At 42.9% G+C, this 21,271-nt stretch overlaps 1 protein-coding gene across 1 annotated transcript in view; it reads right to left on the reverse strand.

The window, feature by feature from the left end:
• Nucleotides 1-21,271, reverse strand: part of CSMD1 (CUB and Sushi multiple domains 1) — a 2,626,220-nt gene that overhangs the window by 690,613 nt on the left and 1,914,336 nt on the right. Inside the window, exon 42 of the mRNA XM_085610820.1 lies at nt 18,236-18,382. Coding sequence (XP_085466946.1) covers nt 18,236-18,382 — 147 coding nt within the window. The remainder of the gene's footprint in view (nt 1-18,235; nt 18,383-21,271) is intronic.

Raw genomic sequence — 21,271 nt, forward strand, 5'->3', positions numbered from 1 at the left:
TTCGTTCTTTAATCCCACTACGGAGTGCTCAAAGCCAAACGCAACACATTCTGCATAAGTGTTAGACCTGGCACCCTTGGCGTTGTTTTCCCTGAACCTTTTGCCTTCAGACCTTGTCTTTTTGCTGACTTAGTTTTTGCTGTCCTTAGGACTCTTGAACTTTAAAACACGGTAGGATGGCTTTTACCCAATTGGCATCTTTAATTATTTGTAAGTCCCTAGTAAAGTGACAATACCTGTGCCCAGCATCTGTATATTATATGCCCCTAATGGGCCTGCAGCACTGATTGTGCCACCCAATTAAGCAGCACTCTAAACTTGTCTCAAGCCTGCTATTGCAGAGCCTGTATGTGCAGTTTTAGACTACCATTACAAACTTGCAAAGTAAACCTTTTGCCAGGTGCAAAACATTCTTCTTAATAGATATGTCAACCCCTACGGTAGACCCTGAGCAGCCACAAGGTCAGGGTGCAGTGTATTTTAAAAGTGGGGCATGTACTTTTAAAGTTTACACGTCCTAGAAGTAAAAAACTCTTTAATTTGTGTTTCATTACTGCAAGGCCTACCTCTCCCTTAGGCTAACATGGGAGTTGACTTACACTTTATAAGTATAATTTTCAAATGAGACTAGGTAACCAGTTCATGTTTGGTGTCTCTGGAATCACAATTTAAAAGTTTGACTTAGGGTGAAGTCAGATCTTAAATTCCAAATCCAAAAACGCCACTTTTAGAAAGTTGGCATTTTCTTGCCTTAGCCATTTGGTGCCTGCAATCTGTCTCTGCGTCACATAACAGGGTGTGGGTGACATTATGGGCTTTGCATGTTCCTCCTAGACAGCCACACACAATGGGGAGGTTAGGTGTGAGTGGATGGGCCATCACTGGCAGGATGGAATGGAGGAGTTGGGCCCAGCCCCACTTAAACGTAAATAGGCTGTGTCCTGTCTCCACACAAAGGGGTGCATACCCCCTGTAGTTAGTCTGGAGCCAGAGCCAGGATGGCAGGGCACCTGTGAACCTCAAATGTAAGCCTCTAGAAGCTTCCCCCCACTTCGCTGGCACAACTGTGTATAAATACTGGACCTCAGACACTACCACTTCTGGACCTGTGGATATTCTTCCAGGAAGAAGGACTGCTCTGCAACTGATAGGACTGCCACTCTCCTGGACTGCAGCTCTGAAGGAAATGATGCCCTGCTATGTAGACCCGCTGCCTGCTGCCCTCTTGCTTGGATAAGAAGGACTGGACCTGCATCTCATGAACCTAGAACCCAGAGTGACTCCAAGGGCTAGTTGATTGGCCTCCTGATCTGAAGCTTAAGGGACATAACAGGCTTCCAACAACCTTTCAAAGGCACCTGGACTCTGCCATCTGTGAGTCTACCCTGCCAAGTGGTATCACCCCAGTTCTGGACACTTGGAAGTGTGTTTAAGGTGCTCTGCCAGCCTCTGTGGGTCCAGCGGAAGCGACGCATCTCCTCTGCAGTGTGGTAGAACCCTGAGCAGAACAATCATATCTCCGCTGCAGCATGGAGCAGACCCATTGCAAAAATCTGCATCACAGCCGCAACCTGCAATGCCTTCAGAATCACAAGAGACATCTTCTGTGCAAGTCCTCACAACCCTCGTCGATGGCAGTCTCAATGACGACATCAGATTCCACGTTTCAGCCTTGCTGCACTCTGGAACTGATGCATCACCCTCTGTGCACCGCATCCTTGATGTCAGACTTTGCATCATCAGCCCTAATGAAAGGATCCTTGACAAATATGCAGCTTTCGCATCGAAGCATACCAGCATTTGTTAACCGATGCATCACTTCAGCTGTGCACTACATCTTTGGAGCAGATCCTCGCAATGCTCCGCAAACCAGGGTTTAAGGAACTTTGTTCAGGGGGCCTAACTGGGCCCCTGCAGTCAGCCCATGCTCCATTGTGGTCAGCCTGAACTTGTGACTTTGTCCCGGTCTGGCGTAACCAAATAGCCACAGTTGGAACTATGTCCAATTGGTGCTAGTTACACTAAAAACATTCAATACAATATCTCTAGTTCTACTAATTGGATTTTTGTCGTTTTGGTTTTGTTTCATTCATTAAATCTTGCTCTTTTCTTCTAAGCTGATGTGGGATCTTTTTGTGTGGTGTTTTCACTGTTTTACTGTTTGAACAGCTGCACAAATACTTTACACACTGCTGCTAAGTTATGCATTACTATACTGTTCTGTGCCAATCTCCTAGGGGGTTGAGCATAGGTTAATTGGAAGTGTACTTGATCCTTACTCTGACTAGGATTGTGGTTGTTGCTTGACCAGGGCTCATACCCCAATGAAACAGTAACCCAATTGCTAACATTGGTTATTTGTGATGAGGATCAGGACTTGTGTTTGTGTAGTGCCATACTGTGTTTGGTGTATACTACTATTCATTATCTAAGAGCAGTTCACATTTTAAATTCTCCTTGATTGGCTCGTTTTTGTTTTTCCCAAATCCTTCCCTGACCGTTGTTAGTGAAACCACACCTGCAAGAATGGAATTCGAGTTGGCCAACATACATGCTTACACTGTTGCCCAGCTCAAGGAGTTCTGTAAGCAGAGGGGACTTCCTGCAAAAAGAAACACCAAGCAGAGGGAGTTGCAAAAAAAGCTGAGGGCAAAGGCAACAGCCCTTCAGTCAGTGGTTGAAACCACAGAAGGGGATGATATGGCGGATGAACATGGATGAACAAGGAGAGGGTCTGCCTTAGATCCAACCTGCAGCTGAGAGGGATGACTTACATAATAATCACATGTAGGTAACTGTTCCTAAAGAGAAGAAGAGCAGGCCTATTATGGTCGCTGGGCAAGACTGTGCGTAGCTTACTCAAAGGGTAGGTTGGAGACAGTAGTGTGGAGGTGAGGAAATTCCTCCTTTTGCAAAAAGTGCCCTCACACACCCATGCGGATGTCATGCTTCATCATCAGGCATTGCTCCTCGTGGGGGTGGCACTTCAGTCCCCCATGGGCCCCGCAAGAGGGCTCTTTGTCAGAGTTCTTTTTCGGAGTAATGCCACAGTAGTGAGTGCATGTGTGTGGGGGAGGAGAAGAAAGGTGAGTGGATTAAATCGCCACACTGGTACTCTACAGAACCTTTATTCAAGGGTCCATGTGGTGTGGTTAAAACTGATGACAACGAAGGGCTCTAGAGATATTATATCTGAGGGGTGAGTGCTTTTCTTCTGTTCTGTTTGTCAACAGGTGAAAAAGCGATGATGGTGAGTGAGAGTGTTAGGTCGACATGTTTCATGCCTTTTGAGGGTCTCTAGTGGATCCCATGGCATTTCTTCAGGACCGTGCTATAAGTGCAGAAAAGTTTAAAAATAGGAATCTAAGAGAGCGACACCCAGTATTCCAATGATACCTCTAGTCTGAGTTTTTTGCTGTCAATGTACTTAGAGGAACGTCCTTAGGAGGTCCTCAATGCAACCTGTAATAAAAGAAAACGGATAGAGAAAAGACATATCTTTTCAAAAGAGAGATATAGCACTTATTGTCATCTTAATAAAATAGTGCAAATGACTCTTGCAAATGTGGGCAAAAAAGCATGCTGACACATTTGTTACTCAAACACCGGAAACCGGCTGTGCAGTTCTCATTCACATCGCAATCTGAAAGCCCAAGGCATTGGCGTATTGCGAAGATAAAGGCACCTCTATACACAATTGCTGCATAGCAGAGGCGGCATGCTGGTGTGTGCACAACACCCAACGTGTCTTAACCTTCAGATTAACAAACATCTGTGATGTCTATAAAGAATTGCATGGGAGCTGTGGCAGGTGAAGCAGTCTGTTAGGTGATAATCATTTTTATCCATTCAGCGCGGAGAGACTCCTTATTGAGTCACTGATCCTGGTCTAATAATGCAATATACATATAGACACACAGGCATATAGTGACATTTATCTCCTACCCCACCAGTAGAAAAGGTTGGCCTCATCGGCCTTTGTAGCGTGGAATAGTAAAGGATATCTGTGAGTGAAATTGTCAAGTCAATTTTGCGAAAGTGCTCGAAGTCAAGATATTACCTTTTTAGATGTGAACAGCCAGAAGGCTGGGATTGTGAGAGCTTTATAGGAGGTGGAGACTATCCATGGAGGAAAGGAAATATACCCATGAGCTAAGTCTCAGAGAGTTGGCTCTCAGTGCTAAGCCGGTGGAGTCCCTCAGTAATGGTGGTATCGTACCTACAGTGCCCTCTGGAGACAAGAAGATCCATTTTCCTAAAGGTCTGGTGCCTGACTTTGTTGTGGGAGATGACATTGACCAGTATTTTGATGATTATGAGATTGCCATAAATATGCACAAGATCCCTGATGAGGATTGGGGGGATAATCTGCAGAGCCATATTCCTAATTAAGGGAGGGACACCATACTGGCCCTAGAGAAGGGAAACGGTATGAGGTATTTCCCATGAAGGAAGCCTTTGTCAGGTAGTATGGTCTGACCCCAGAGAAGTACGCACAGAAGTTTAGGTCTCAGTCAGAAGCCTGCCCAACATACCTCGGTTGGGGATTCCTTTTTTTAAGGCACTGGTTGGTTGGGTGAAGGACAGTACAATTTGATTGTGAAGGAGCACATGTTCAGTCTTTGTTTTGCAAAACTGCACCAACACCAGATTGACAGTAAGCTATCTGACCTCAGTGATCTTGCTAAGGAGGCAGGCTTCTGGGTCAGTACCAGGGTCCATAAGAAGGTATCTGAATGGGATCACCACAAGAGTTCTCTAAAGGGCCACAAACTAGTTCCAACAGTTCAGGACTCCCCCAATTGCTCTGAGTGTCAATAGGAAGGGCACTTCATGGGGTATGCCAACCGTCCCAAGAAGGCACAGCCTCACACCAGTGGGCAGTCACTGGAGTTGGCTAGTATAGTGCTTGGGGAGGAGATTGTCCCAGATAGTGTTGGGGATAGAGTAACGGTTACCCTAGTGTCCCTGGTTGGTGGAGAGATGATGCAGAGGACTCACATGCCTAGTAATTTTAGGAAGTACAGGCAGCTGGTCACCATCTATGGGTAGAGGGTGGAGGCTCTGAGAGACACTGGAGCCAGCATGACAAGTGTCAGATAGATTTCAACTGGTTACTTCAGAGCAGGTAGGTCCTAATGCAACCATGACAGTCACTATCCACTGGCTCTAGACCCCTTTGAACGGGGATGGTCTCGGGTTCCTTGATGGTAGTTGTGAGGCTGTCTATGCCTGGGGATTGTCTGATTTGCAATGACATGGAGTACACAATCTGAAAGGAGGTGGAGGTCAGGTCCTACTTGGAGATGTTAGGTTTGCCTGAGTAGCTGTGCCTGACCACATGGTCCTTGGTAACCCGGGAGCGTAGCCAGGAAGGCCTGAATCCTAGAAGAATGGCCCAGGTATTTGACAAAAGAGAAAGGGCAAGGGGTGGAGGAAACCCACTTCTGAAACCCCCGCAGTCCAGGAGGAGGCTGACCTTGAGTTGGATGCTGCAGAACCAGCAAAGGAGGATGCTGCCTCCTTAGGGAAGCTACCTGAGCGGGTCAAAAGGGCAGAAGGAAGGGGGTGCCACCAGGGAGGAGCTCTGCAAGGCGCAGATTGAATGTCCTACTCCTCTGGGCTTACGGAAGCAGGCCGAAACAGGTAGCAACAACTTTGGTGATCACCTGGTTTACTGGGAGAATGGTTTTCTGTATAGTGAGCCAAAGGTTCAGGAGCCTAATGCAACCCATGTGTTGGTGGTCCACCAGTGCTACAGGACCTTCCTACTCGAGTTGGGTCATGATGTACCCCTGGCAGGTCATTTGGTGCAGAACAAGACATTTGACAGACTTGTCACCCACTTTTACTGGCCTCAAATGAGAAGGGCCTCAGTTGTGCTCTGCAGATCCTATCTTACCTGCTAGGCCACTGGCAATTCACAGGTTAAGCCCAAAGCTCTCCTGCAATCATTTCCTGTTATTGCACCCCCTTTGAAAGGGTGGGTATTACCAACATTGGGTCTCTGAACCCCAAGACAAGCATTGGCAAAAGGTTCATCCTGGTCTTGGCGGACCATGCCGCTCGGTACGTAGAAGCTATACCTCTGAGGACAGTGATTGCACCCGCAGTGGCCAAGGCAGTGATGAGGAGTTTAACCCATTAGGGGTTCCCCAAGGAGGTGATGTCAGATCAGAGTATCAACTTCATGGCAAAGTACATGAAAGCCATGTGGAAGGAGTGTAAGGTAATCTACAAGTTCTACAATCCTTACCACCCTCAAACTAATGGGCTTGTTGAAAGGTTCAACTGAAACCTAAAAGGCATGTTAATGGGCCTGCCAAATCCCATGAGGTGGATGTGGGACGTCCTCCTGACATGCCTTTTATTTTACCTATGGGGAGATACTGCAAGCAGGCATTAGCTTCAGCCCCTTAGAACTCCTGTACCAGCACCGTGTGAGAGGACCTCTCACCCTGGTGAAGTATGGCTGGGAGCAAACTCCCAGGATGGCTTCCCAGGATGTGGTCAGTTACATCTTGGCACTCTGTAACTAGATGAAGTGCTGTTGGAAGCAAGTGCAGGAAAATATAGAAACCAGCCAGGAGGAAATGAACTGATGGTATAAACAGAATGCCACTCTGGTCAAGTTTCAGCCAGACTAAAAAATGTGGTTCATGCAGCCCATGGAGCCCAGGCCTGTATAAAACTGCTGGTCTTGGCCTTATGAGGTGAACCTACTTGGTAGACCTCAAGACTCCCAGGAAACCTTTAAGGATTTTACATGTTAATCTCCTCAAACCCCACTTTTAGAGGTCTGAATTAACTATGCTCCTCGTCATGGATAATGATGACCTTTCTGTGACCTCCTTTCTTCCAAGGAGCAGGATGGGTCACTGGAGGGTGTCAGTCTCTCCCCTACACTGATCCCAGAGCAACAGAGAGACTGCAACACGTTTCTGGGGCAGTTTGCCTCCAACTTCTCCCTTACCCTAGGACTAACTACATGGTGCACCCATGATACACCGCAGCGCATGGCATGGGGTGGTGCTCTCACAGCTAACCAAAGAAAGCCTGGATCAACCTGTAGCCTTCATCTGTAGTGGAGTGCAATAGAAATGGTAATCTTCCCAGTGGTCTGGGCACTGAGGATGTTGAGACCATGCCTCTTTGGTGTTCATTTTCAGATTTGGACAGACAACAGACCCCTTTAGATGAGGGGTAAAAATCCCAAACTGTTAAGAAGTCCATTTCCCTACCGGGAATGGACTTCACGGTAGAGTACTATCCTAGAACAGACCATGCCAATGCGATGGTCTGTCCAGGTTCTTCTGCCTTAGTGAAGAATATTACCAAGGGGTTGGGTTGTTCTTCCCACTTTCTGCTGGAGTGCACATGTTAGAACTGGTATCCTTGGCATGGTTTCCCCCTAACATTTTGCCTTCAGACCTCCTGTTTTTGCTGACTTTTGTTTTTGCTGACTTAAGGACTCAGTGTACTTTACTATTGATAACCAGTGCTAAAGTGCCTGTGCTCTCTGCTCAGAGCATGGGAACATTGGCTTCTACACAATTGGCATATTTAATTTACTATTAAGTCACTAGTAAAGTGTGTACATGTACCCAGGGCTTGTACATTAATTGTTGCTTGTAGCTCTTTAAACATGTCTTAGTTCTTCCATTGTGCAGTACAAACTACCATTTCAATGTAGCAAAATAAATCTTTTGCCAGGATGAAACCTTCCTTATTAATACATAAATGTCACCCCTAAGGTAGGCCCTGGACAGCCCCAGAATAGGGTAGAGTGTATTTAAAAGGTTGGACATGTATTTTTACATTTTACATGCCCTTGTAGTGAAAAACTCAAATTTGTTTTTCACTACTGCAATGCCTATCTTCTGAAAGGATAACATTGGAGATGCCTTATTACATTTTAAGGAGTAATTTCCGAATGGGAATAGATGATTGAGTCATGTTTGGTGTCTCTGGAATCCTAATTTAAAATCGTACCTTATGGTGAAGTCACATTTTAAATTACAATTGTGAAAATGCCACTTTTTTTTAGAAAGTTTTCAACAAGCACAATACCTCTGTCACCATAAATCACAATACGTTTTCTGTCACAGAAGTCCCTTTTATTGACTCTGTGCTTGCATGCTTCTTACTTATTTTTTCATCGAAAGCTTATCAACATTTAAGTATCCCTTCACCTAGTACATAAAAATCTCTTCAATGTTTCAAAATGGACATTACATTTATAAAAAACGCATATACATAATACATAACTCACTGGACAAGATAGGTAAGAAAAAACATCACTTTTTAAACATCAATACACATAAGAACATTTCAGTATTCTCATATGTCATATAGTATTTCATTTACTTCAGACGTTGTAGTGCATGATTACACTCATATCGGAGGGAATACCAGTACTATGTGTTTTCCTAAATTGCTTTGTGTCCTACTTATGTCTGAGGTGCTGGAACTGAGTCCCACTTCCTTCTCTGCACTATCTATTACTACGGTCCTATTAGGGTCAGAGACTACTTGACAACTTATCAATGTGAGTCAGGCCAATCCGACTTTACTGGCTGGATGAAATAACATCTTTAGGTATCCACATTGGCTCTGAACCGCTAAGATAAGCCGACGCATTTCGACCTTGTGGATGTGGGACCATCACTTTATTTATGCAAAGGTCTTCATCAGGGATGGATTAGATTGAGGCAGGACATCTTTGAATCTGTATGAAATAATAATATAGCTATTTTTAGTATGTGCTCATAAATAATTGAAATCATGTGTGTTTGAATGTTTTAGGGACCTTAAGTACCATCTTCTATTGCTGAGGTCGATTGCTGTTGGTTTTCTACCTGTTTTAATAGATTTGAAAGAAACTATTTGATTATCTGACTATTTGCTGTGTTGAGTCCGAACATTTGAACTTCTCATTATCAAGCACCTACCGGTGTTTCTTATGAGTATGACGGCAGGTAGACTTTAATTTTCTTTTCTGAAGTGCCGGGGCTTTTTAGTCATTATGGGGGCTGGTGGGAAAAAGAAGGGGGTACTATGTTATACTTTTTGCTCTTAAATGGAAATAATTGATTCTTAACTTAAGCATACCTTTCGAAAGGGATGGTGTAAAATGCTTTTAAGCTTACCCAGTACATGAAAGAGAGCAGGAAGTGCTCTCGTGTTTGGGGGGGTGATACATGCATTTCCAGCCATTCTTTTGCAGTGGTCTAAAAAAGTATCGGGTGAAGCCCCGTGCTCTTTAGTTTTTGATGTGCCGCTGTGATCGGGTTTAGGTGCTCAGGTTTCAATACTGGGAGGAGCATGCAGGTATACAGAGGCGCAATACCTATCTGTGTCTAAGCCAGTTATGGCGTGATCTATGCCGATTCCCAACAGTTCCTCGTGCTAATAAGTAATGCAAGTGGCTCCATTAAGATTGGGATATGGTTGGTTGCTACTGCAAATTTCCGAGCATACGCGGGCACAATACCTTTTTCTTCAGGCGTGTTCTGCTTTACAAGGAAGGGTTCAGGTTCCCGGTTCTTGCAACCATCTGGCAGTTTCCCGACGCTGTGGCTGTTATAGCAATCGAGGATTTTTATGCTTGCCTGTGTGTGACATCATTTCGAGGTGCGGCGTCTTCAGGCTGAAGCTTCCTATTTTCCTCACTTGACTCTTCTTATCGCGCATGTGTGTAGCCCCTCGGGCACTGTAGTTCATTCTTTTCGTGGCCGGTTCTGGATTGTATTGACAACCGAGCATCATTTACATGTGTCATATAGGCATCACTCTTCTGGGTTTCCTGTTGTGACACTGAATACGCAGTGTTTTCATTCTTTTATGCTACCTTTTTTACTCCAATGTCACTTGAGTTCACAGGTAGCTTAAATGGATTGATTGCTTGTGCCTCTTGAAATTTATGCTGGTCCGGTCCTAATTTTAAATGCATGCCCTTTTATAAAAATGAATGAAATCGCTTTACTAGATTAATTATCGTAGCGATAATCGAATCAGTTGTTCTACCGGCTGATCCGGTATTCAGTTCAATGTTCAGGAACCTCCGTTATCAGTAGCATGCGTTGCTGGCGAAGGGGGAATAAGGCGATTATCCACAGTTTGTAAGTTCCGACATTTCGATCAGGTCGTTTTCGGTCGTGCCCAAGAACATGATGGTTTTGGCTTCTATTTTGGATAAAAGATTCTCGATGTTGCTGCCTGTTATACGTCTCCCTTTGGCAGGGAGATAGCAGAATGGGCTCCATGCACCTGGAGAATGCTCTGTGCATAGTTATTATATTCTGCAAAAATAAACTTTGGCTTTGTGAGTTTGCACTTACAGAAGAAAATACTATGCCAAGTTAACCATAAAACATGGTGCTCTCTTGAAAAACATTGCGCCATACCGATGGTGCCACTGAATCATAAAAATCCTTGCCTGTCTTTTAGGGACTTCTACATTTTGGAGGATGTTCCATTGAAAGGGAAATGTTGGCCATAGACTTCATTCCCCTGGCAGGAATGCAAGCAGTGTTTAAATCAGGCTGTCATGAGATAATCTACAATTCAGTTAAATCAGATTTGACCCATGTCCAAGCACTACATGTTGTTCCACTAAAAAGTCACACATAGAACTGACACTACTTAAATAGTTTTGTTTTAAAAGAGACCAGAATATTTCCCCCAGAATGTTATTATAAGACCCCAATCTTGCTTAGGGGGTCAATGGTGGATCTGTTATCAGGTGGAATTTGGGAGGAATTTGCCAAGGAGCAAAGCTTTCAGCTGCTTTTGGAGGTTTGCTTGGGATGTTATGTTTTGGATTTCAGGTGGGATTGAGTTTGAAATTTAGGGAGCATTTTCTACAAAAGGCTGGTTTAAGAAGTGTTTTGTTTTAAAGGTAGAGATTTCAAGTAGAAAGAAGTGTGTGCTTCAAAGTTGCCTTGAGACAGTTTCCTTTACCAGATATTTTTGCTGATAAATATTGATGATTTTATGCCCTAGGTAGACCACCTTGTATGTGGATCTCCCTTTAATAGGTAAAAAACAACTTGATAAAAATAGGATAATGTGATCAGTTCTGTTTGCTTCGGTGGCCAGACCAGTGTTGAAATGAAGTAGTGGTCTGACTGGAGCTAGGTGGATTTCGAAGATACCAGTAAGGATAGCATATCCATACTCTAACCTGCAAAGGACCGAGGTTTACCTGAACTTGTGATTTTGTTCCAGTCTGATGCAACCAGATATCCGCAGTTGGCACCTTGCAGCAACATTTTTATCTTAAACTTTAAAAACTCATAACTCTGGCTCTTCTTGTGTTGGGTTTTCACATCATTATCAGTGATGCATTAATACTTTACACATTGCCTCTAAGTTAAGCTAGACTGCTTATGTACCAAGGTACCAGAGGGTTAAGCATACATCTATTTAGTGTTATTTATGGCTCACCCTGACAAGGACTGTGATTAGCATTTAAAGTGGGGTCTCATTCCCTTCAATCAATCAGCATTTATATAGCGCAGCACTGTCCCCTCTCGGGGTATCTGGGCACTGTGGATTCAAAATCTCAGTCGGAGAGCCATGTCAGAAACGCGCTGAAAGAGGAAAATAAAGGTCAGAAATGAGCAGAAAGAGTAAAAATAAAGGTCACAAATGAGTAAAACGAGACAAAATAAAAGGTCAGAAATGAGCAGAAAGAGGCAATACAACGTGCAGAATTAACGGAGAGAGGCAAAAATAGAGGGCAGAAGTGGGGAGAAAAATAGGCAGAAATAAAGCAGCGGAGGGTCGCAGACTGCTGGCAAACTGGCCTGGAGGCCTGTCGCAATGGAAGCTGGCCCGAGGACATGGTCAAAGTGTCACGCTGTGGCCTCCATTAAGTAGGTCCTGGGGGGAGTTTGGAGCACTGGGTGGCGGGATGAGGGAAATGGCAGGAGTAGGGAAAAGGCAGGGAAAGGTAGGAAATGAGCAGAAAGAGGAAAATTAAGGCCTGAAACAAGCAGAAAGAGGAGAGATGCAGGTAAAAAATTACCAGAAAGTGGTAAAATAACAGTCAGAAACAAGCAGAAAGAGGCAAAATTAAGGTCAGAAACAAGCAAAGTGAGCAGAGAGATGCAAAAATAGAGGGCAGAAGTGGGCAGAAAAACTAGGGGTAAAGAAGGTAATAACCAAGCACAGGAGGCAGTAACCTAAGGCAGCAGAGGGTAGCGGACTGTGGGCATGTTGGACAGGAGTAATGTCACGGGGGAGCCGGCCAGAGGACCTACTCAGTGGGATTGTGCTTCATCCTCCATTAAGTAGGTCCTGGGGGAGGGTGGGGCGCTGGGTCGTGGGATGAGGGAAACGATAGAAAGAGGGAGAAGACAAGCAGAAAGAGGAAAAGCAACGGTCATAAAAAAGCAGAAAGAGGAAAAATAAAGGTCATAAACTAGCAGAAATAAAACCATCAGAAACTAGCAGAAAGGCAAAAATAATGGTCAGAAACATCAGAAAAAGGTGATAATAACAGTCAGGAACAAACAGAAAGAAGCTCAGAAATGGGTAGAAAGAAGAAAAATGAATGTCAGAAACAAGCAGAAAGAGGCAAAATAAAGGTCTGAAACTGACAGAAAGAGGCAAAATAATGGGCAGAACGAGCAGAAAGAGGCAAAAATAGATTTCAGAAAAACAATCGGAAAGCGAGCAGAAAAGAAGGCAGAAAACAAGCAGATGAGGCAGAAACCTAAGGCAGCAGAGAGCAGTGTACTTCAGGCATGCTGGACAGAACAGTGGCAGGGGAGCTGACACGAGGACCTGCTTGCTTCAAACAATAATACAATGTCTTACAGTATACAAATAATAAATGTATTTGCAGCCTCAATAAGGAGGCAGACAGTCTTTCTGGCCCCCAGGGTGCAGAAAGCCCACTAGACACAAGGGGAACATTTTGAAAACTAAGCATAAGGGTGGGGGCTGCTAACCATGGGCATATCCCCACCCCAGAAAGAGCACAGTCTGCCACTCCTGGGGGTGACTACCCCCAATCTGACCCTGCAGGGTAGCAGAAAGCTCACTAGACACCATGGGAAAAAAACATAGGTTTGGGGGCTACAGTAACATTGGCACGGCCGTACCCCTACCACAAAAGGGCAACAACATAGTTTCTGTCCCCTTAGGGGACTGAAGGGGGTGATTACCCCAATTGGCCTCCCAGGGGGGCAGAACGTCCACTAGGCACCTGGGAAATATATTAAAATATATAGTGGTGGTGGCTGCCCACCAGCAGCATGGCCATGCCCCCACCCCGACAAGAAAGCATATGGTCTTAATGCCCCCTCCCGGGGGCAGAAGGTGGTATTATCTCCCAAATTCTCCACGGGAGAGCAGATAGGGTATTACCTCCCAAATGCGCTCAAGGGGGAAGGAAGTGCACTAAACACCAGCGTACATTATAAAAAAAAAAAAAGTAGAATGGGGGCATGCCCCAACATAGAAATATGATCTATACATATGGGTGATAACACCAATCTGACTCCCTTGGGGGCAAAAAGCCCACTACATACCAGCAAAAAAAAATGTTTTAAAGTGATGGGGGCTGTCCACCATGGCCATGGCCTTGCCCCCACCTTAACAAGGAGGCTTACAGTTTTTCTGCCTTTACCATAGGCCTGGATGTGGGTGATTACTCCGAATCTTCTCCAAACGCAGCTGGGTGAGTACCGTCAGGGGACAGAAAGCCCGATAGACACCAGGGAAAAAAGCACCAGGTTAAAAGAATGTAGGGCTGGGGGCTGCCAACTATGGGCATGGTCATCCCACCATCCCGAAAAGGGGTTCAAGAGTCTTTCTGCATCCCCTGGGAGGCAGACTGTGGAATTACCCACAAGTTGCCACTCCCATGGGCAGAAAGCCTACTAGACACCAGGAACTGCATTATTGCTGTCTTTGGGGGTATGTTATGTTATGTTAAAATAATTTTATAATGCGCAGAGCTACCCAAAACGGGTTTCCCAGCGCAGACCTGAAGAAACTAAGACAGTGAGAGATTATTGATTAAACAGCCAGGTTCTAATAGTTTACGGAAGTTCGTGTGAAGTGTTTCTTTGCGAATCACTGTGGGGAGAAAATTCCACAAGAGTGGGCCAAGATAGGAAAAAGAGCGACCACCCATTCTTGTGAGTTTGACCCTAGGAACCACACATTTTTCCTGAGTCGTGGAACGCAACAGGTGCGCGGGCTGGTAGGGGCGGACTAGATTTTGCAGGTATTGAGGAGCAGTACCTGCCTTGATCTTGAACATATAGTTCAGGGCTTTAAACTTGACCCGATTTTCAACTCTAAGCCAGTGCAGAACTCTCAAGGCACTAGAGGTAGAAGACATTCTTGGGATTTTGCAAAGCAATCTGGCGGCAGAATTCTGCACCACCTGAAGCTTAGGTAACACATCCCTATTTGCTCCCAAATAAAGAATATTCCCATAGTCCAACCTAGATGTTACAAGTGCCTGGACTACGGTCTTTTGAATAGCACTAGGGAGCATCCAAATGATTTTCTTCAACCATTTTCAAATGGTGAAGCAGATGGCTGCAGTTTTTACCGCTTGTTGCTTCATGGATAATTATCAATAATAAATCCCAGGTTGCGGACTTGAGAGGTGGGCAAAGGTAGAGGACCCATTACGCTGGGCCAATGTTGGGAGCCCCAAAGGTCTTTATTTTTCCCTAAAATAAGGATCTCAGTTTATTCACCATTGAGTTTGAGTAGATTGGTCTGCATTCAAGAGTTGAAGGTTCTGGTAGCTTATCCGCAGAAAGGGAAAAAATGATTTGGGTGTAATCGGCGTTAGAAAAAAGAGACAGCCCAGCCTCTTCTGCAATCGCTGCCAAAGGTTGTACATAAACATTAAACAGAAGAAGACTTAAAATCGACCCTTGAGGTACCCCATAAGGAGAAGAGTGGATTTTAGAAGTAGCCCTAGATGAGAAAACTTGAAAGTTCCGCTTGGATAAGAAAGAAGACAGCCAGCCAAGTGCTGTACCGGTAATGCCAAGAGACTGCAAGGATTTAATTAGCACGGAGTGAGACACCGTGTCAAAAGCAGCACTCAAGTCTAACAATATGAGGGCCACTGTGTTACCTGTATCCAGACATTGCCGCAGCATTTCAGTAACACCAAGGAGAGTCGTCTCGGTCGAAAAACCCTCTCTGAAGCCAGACGAGAAGAATGCAAGAAATTAGAAGATTCAATAAACTTAGTTAATTGTAAATTTACATGTTTTTCCAGAATTTGGGAAAACATTGGAAGCAGGGAAATAGGCCTAAAATGTGATCAGCATTGGCCTTTTTCAAAAGTGGGAGGAACATGGCATGTTTCCAAGCCGGCGGAACCATGGCCTCTTGGAGCGAAGCGTTAAGTAGCTTCATAACAATTTTCATGGATGGCAACTCAAGTTGCTGAAGCACTGGAGCAGGGAGAAGATCACAGGAAAATCCTGATTTAATGCTGCCTAAATGTTTTTTTAAAGAATTAATATTAAGAGGGGCCCACGTTTCCAATTTCGTGGAAGATTCGGTCGTAGAAGTGAGCTCAGGGGAGAAATTTGACTGAATAGGTGCCGTAGGCCTAATTTTATCAAGTGACAGGTATATTTGCTCCACTTTCTTTATAAAAAAATGAGCAAGAGTGTTACATTGTAATTCATCTAGAATAGGAGAAGTGGGCTGTGTGTCTGAACCAGCTAATTTTTTAACCATTGTAAACAGAGGGTAGTTTCCCCCTTGGGCATGGCCCCATGTTTTCCCTCACCCTAGGGCACAATAGACTTTCTGCTCCCCAGGGGTTAGATAGGCTGCACCCTCAGGAGGGATAGGAGTACTCACAGACATTTTGCCCTGCTGGGGGAAAGTAGTGCATTAAACACCAGAGATTTCAAAATGGCGCCAAAACAAGCAAAAGGAGGGGGCCGCCCACCCTAGCAATGAGCCATACCATCAACCCAAAAGGGGCAATAGTGTCTTTCCCAGGCGCAGGTAGGAAGTTTGTCCCAATTGGTGATGTTGCCTATATCTTCCCACAGGGGGCTAGAAAGTCCACAAGACACCAGACATTTTGCATTTAGGGAAAAAAGAAAGGGATGTAGGCGTTGCACTCACCCCCATCCCAAAAGGGACACACCATTCTTCCTCCATCGCCAGGGGCCCCCAGTTTTTCCATGTGGGGTCAGACAGCACACTAGACACCAGGGAACTCAAAATGGTAACAAAACAAACAAAAGAAGGAGATGGCCAACTCTAAGATCGAGCCATTCAGATAGGAAGTTTGTCCAAATTAGAAAGGTTGTCCCAAATCTGCCCCCTTAGCAGTAGAAGGCCCACTGAACAATAGGGATTTTGCATTTGGGGCAAAAGAAAGGGGTGCAGGAGACACACTCTGATGTTAGGCCATACTCCCAACTCCAAAGAGAACAATTAAGAGTTTTCCCCCAATTGGCCCATGAGGGACGAAAAGCTCACAGGATGACAGGACTTTCTTTTTTTTGTAAATGAAAAAATCATGTGGGTCTGGCCAATCCTAACATCATGCTCTACACTCACCCCTAAAGCCTCAACAGTCTTGCTGCTCTCCTGCAAACTATAACATCCCACCCCACAGGCAAGCAAGAGGGCATTTGATTCTTTTGGGTGTTGTTTTTATATATGACCCAGGAGAATGCTGCTAAATCCCAATGTTGTCCCACTTGCTATGGTGAATGGTTGCACCTTTTGGGCTCGGGTAGCTGCATTATCTGGGCCCGGCTTCGGCCGCAACCTAGGGAAATCTACCAAACCAACACATTTCTGAAAAATTAAACACCTAGGGGAGTTTAGGATGGTGTGCTTCACATGGATACCATCCCGTTTATTTACCCACAATGCCCTGCAAACCTCAAACTTTGTGTACATGTTGCAGTTTGGGTCCTTTCCTGTCACAGGTACTAGTCCTACCCTTACAAATGAGTTCCTTTTTTATTGGGAGACTCAGGGGAATGCTGGGTGGAAGGCGGTCTGTGCTCTCGACAGATTATATAAGTTTCCATCACAAAAATGTGAGGGAAATGTGTTTTTTTTGTCAAAGTTTGAGGTTTGCAAGGGATTCTGGGTGGAAAACCTGCAAGAGCCTTGCAAATAACCCCATCCTAGATTCCCCCATGTGTCTAGCCTTTACAAATGTGCAGATTTGCTAGGCTTACCTAGGTGCCGGCTGAGCTAGGTTGGGCCAAAAAACCACAGCTATCCACTTTGCAAAAAAAGGGTCCGTTTTGAATGGAAAATGTGAAATGAGATACTTTTTTTATCAGAAGACATGTTGGAACATGGAATATTAGAACATTTGTTATTAACCAATTAGATTTCATTGCATTAGTGCCTTCCAAATACAAGTCAATGGGTAAGAATGAGTCCTTTAAAAAAAAATACCCTTTGAATCATATGCAAGTATTGATGGCCATAGATTCAGAGATATACAAATACTACTGCTCCTAAACTCCATTTCTTATGCCCATTTCAAAAATACATAGATTGTTTTGATACTCATTTTCACTCTACATATTTCTCCATATTCATTGGTCTATACTCAGTACATAATGAAAAGCCACTGGATTGTGCCGCTTGGTCTTCAACAAATGAAATGTTTTCACATTGTTTTGAATACATGACTCACACACTGCACCACTTATCAGGTTTATAACAGTATACATTTTAACAACATTTACTAAAGGGCTCACCTCCTATTTCACAATCATTCTACACAAAAATGTAAACACATTTTGCAGACAGATATTATGCAGATCTTGTCAAAAAGCTAGATCACTTTTAATGTTAATGTAAGGCTTTTAGGGTTTTTTACTACATTTGAACTTAAGCACCAATGGTGTTTATCATTCACCTGCAAGATAAGTGTTAATGTTAATAAAAGAAAATGTGTCTAAAATGCTTTGTTATTGGCCTCCTGCTTGGTGAATCTAACATATTACCCCAAGGAAAGGGCTGATTTCTAAAGATATTCAGTATTTCAGTAATGCTGCTACTGTTTTAAATTATAGTTTGCAAACAGAAAATATTCTGGAAGAAGCTATGTCTATGATGCTTGTGTGCCTCAGTCTCTCATCCACATAATCTCCTATGCTTAGAAATGCACTTCATAAGGTTTTGAAGGATAGTAAAAATGATGCGAGGTGCTGAGAGGTTTTTTTTCTGTTTTGAGTGTTAAACTACAAACCTGAGTAGCGGATCTTAAATCCCTTCTTATTGGTTGCATGATCTGTAGACCAGCGCAGATATAGCTGATTGCCCTTGCTTGTGAAGTTCAGCTGCACAGTATGGTTCCCACTTAGTGCCACCAACAATGGGCTTTGTCCAGAAGGTCCTTTAAAGGAAAGCTTAAATGTTAAAACATCATACAAAGGTAAAGAAACACATATTAGCACAGAACTATTGCCAACATCATCTTCAAATGTTTGCACCAAAAACATATTTTATCGTCTGTACATAACAAGCGCTGGCAAATTGAGTAGATCCGAACTTTGCAAGGTAATAAAATGGCTATGTTATATTTTTTATTGAAACTATATGCAACAAAAATAAAAACAATAAAAGAAGAAAATATACAGTCACCTACACATGGCTGTCTTATGCTTGCAATAACAATGTTGAATTTAAAAAATGTTCTCGATGCAGCTGTTTTACTTGTGATATTGTTTAAATAAGAATCCTTTCAGTCGTGCCATGCATTTTATTAATATTATTATTTGAAAAGGAGACCAGAATATATCACCACCAAACCAAGCATTCAAATTACAGGAAGCTACAATTTTGCAATTTCATTTAAACACTTTGAGCCTGATTTAGAATTTTGCAGACAAAATAAATATCCGGCATTCTAAGCTAATATTAAAAATTAAATTTTAAAATTGTAAGGCAAACGTACAAGTTTTTGCAGTCACTCCAGGTAAAGGGAGACAATGGGAAAAGTGGGCTAATGGTGTATGCCGTTGTGGGTGGAAACAAAATATGAATGGGAATTTAGCAGACCAATATCTAAAGCAAGCTGACCAAAACAAAAACCTCATTTTGTATGTATGTTATATATGATTTTTATGAAAAACAATAGCCTAGTGAGACAGGTAAAGAAAGCTGTTTCAAAATCCAGACATAAAAATGAAGCCACAAGACCTCAAAACATAACCAGAACACCTGAATGTAAAATGTATATGTTAAATATTTGTAAGAAGGTTCATTCACTTTTGTAAATAAAATACCAAAGGCCCTAATATTTAGACCACTGGATGCAAATGTTAAAAATTGTTTTAAAAAAGTCCAATTTAACTAGATTGGCTGTAAGTATGTCTGTGAATTAGATGTACTTTTAGCATTATTGAAGTAAAGTACAAAGTATATTATTTTCTTCTCGCAGATATTTAGATATGCCACAACGGAATCCAACTGCTTCTCTCCTTGCTGTGTTCTAACGAGTTGCTATAGAGGCCATAAAATATGCTGTGTAATTAAGTGGCTCCTTAAAACAGAATATATTAACAGAAAAAGCAGTCAGCAACAGTGTCTTCTTTTTTGAGGCTATGAAGCAGACAACATATAACAGCTGTTTTGAAAAAGAGTATATTTCCACTGAATTATAAAATGGATTTCGTCATCAGACTTCACAATGCATGTCAGTGCAGCATAAAAAAAACGTACATATCAGTCACGGTTGACAAACTTGATGATAAATGTTTATTTCGTTCTGTAATAAATGCTTCTCAGAGGAACATACAGTACAAATATTTAGTATATATTTACCTGCTTAGCCGTTTTGTGGACAATAAAAATATTAGGGACAAGATCACAGATCAAATAAAATGTGTATTGTGTATTCAACACTGTCTTCAATTGTGTGGTGGCGTCTTTCAATTGGTGGTCTCACTTGATTTAATGATCGGAAAAGGGAAAAATGGCATAGCCTTTCGATCATACCAGGTGTTGGCCACGGCTACTATGTCCTTCTAATGTTTCCATTAATATATTTATCCCTCTCTGCCTGTTAATCAATTTTTAACTTGCAGCACATCTTATTGTGTACATGTACTGATATGTCCTTGTAAACTATGGTATGTGGGCAGTACCACCTGTATGGCAAATAAAAGAGTGCTTGAAAATATGCGTGCCATAAATAAGAAAGACACTAATAATCCTATTGCCAGACATTTTGACCTTTTCCATTTGTCGAACAGTTCCCTACTGAGTTACTTTGTGCTGGAAAAAGTTCACATTGGCCCAAGAGGCGGTAATAGAACTTTACTACTTCGGAAACGTGAAAGTGGATAATTAAACTCGAGACAAAGTTTCTTAAGGGTCATAATTTGGAAGAAGAATTGAGTATACATCTACATAGCGAATGACTTATGTTCCTACTCTCTGTGTAAATCTGCTCTAAAATATGATGAGAAAATATGATTGGATACGTTTCAGGCTGGTTGTTTGGTGAATTTTAGCAAATGGTACTTACTATGATGTAATAGTATGACCGTGGGAAAATTTAAGAAACACATTTTAATATCACTTTTCTTCTCTCTTTGCACTGGAGGAAAGGAAGGGTCGCCACATCAGCGGATTGTTCCATCCGTTCCGGTCACCCTACCCTTTTCTTCCCCGTCCTGTGGGTCCATCTCAGATAAGATATACTCTTTATCTTTCTTTTTTTGTTCTATTTTGTTTACTTTGGGCACTTTCCTTTGATCAGGAGGTTGTAAGCTTGCTGGCATTGGAGCTGGTCAGCCGGTTGTAATTTTGGTCGAATACTACACATGGAACTTCGTCATATGGACATAAGTATGTTGAATGTAAAGATCATTATGAAGAATGAATACATTTATTGGTAATAATTTATAATTTGAACTGTTACTTAATTTTGGCTCATTGCTGCAATCAGTGTGATCTTATATATATTTGCGTGCTTGATCTTCCCTATAACCGTACCATCATGGTTCGTTTTTTAGGCCATATTGAACTGAATATGTTGAATATATTGGCACTAGCCGACTATAGGTTTTGTTTTGCAATTTTGCCAAAAAAGAACAACATTTGAGTTGCTTTTGTATTATGTACGTGGCTTCCTAGCACTCACGTTACTCAGACTGTATTAACTGTCTAAGAGCTAAGCACTTTGCTTGATATACTTATTGCACGCTCGATTTCAGTAATTGCTCACTTTACCAATGGTGTTAGCAGCGACATGCTAAAATGTATTATTACGAACATT

This window comes from Triturus cristatus, chromosome 6 (assembly GCF_964204655.1).
Source record: "Triturus cristatus chromosome 6, aTriCri1.1, whole genome shotgun sequence".
NCBI classification, from domain to species: domain Eukaryota; kingdom Metazoa; phylum Chordata; class Amphibia; order Caudata; family Salamandridae; genus Triturus; species Triturus cristatus.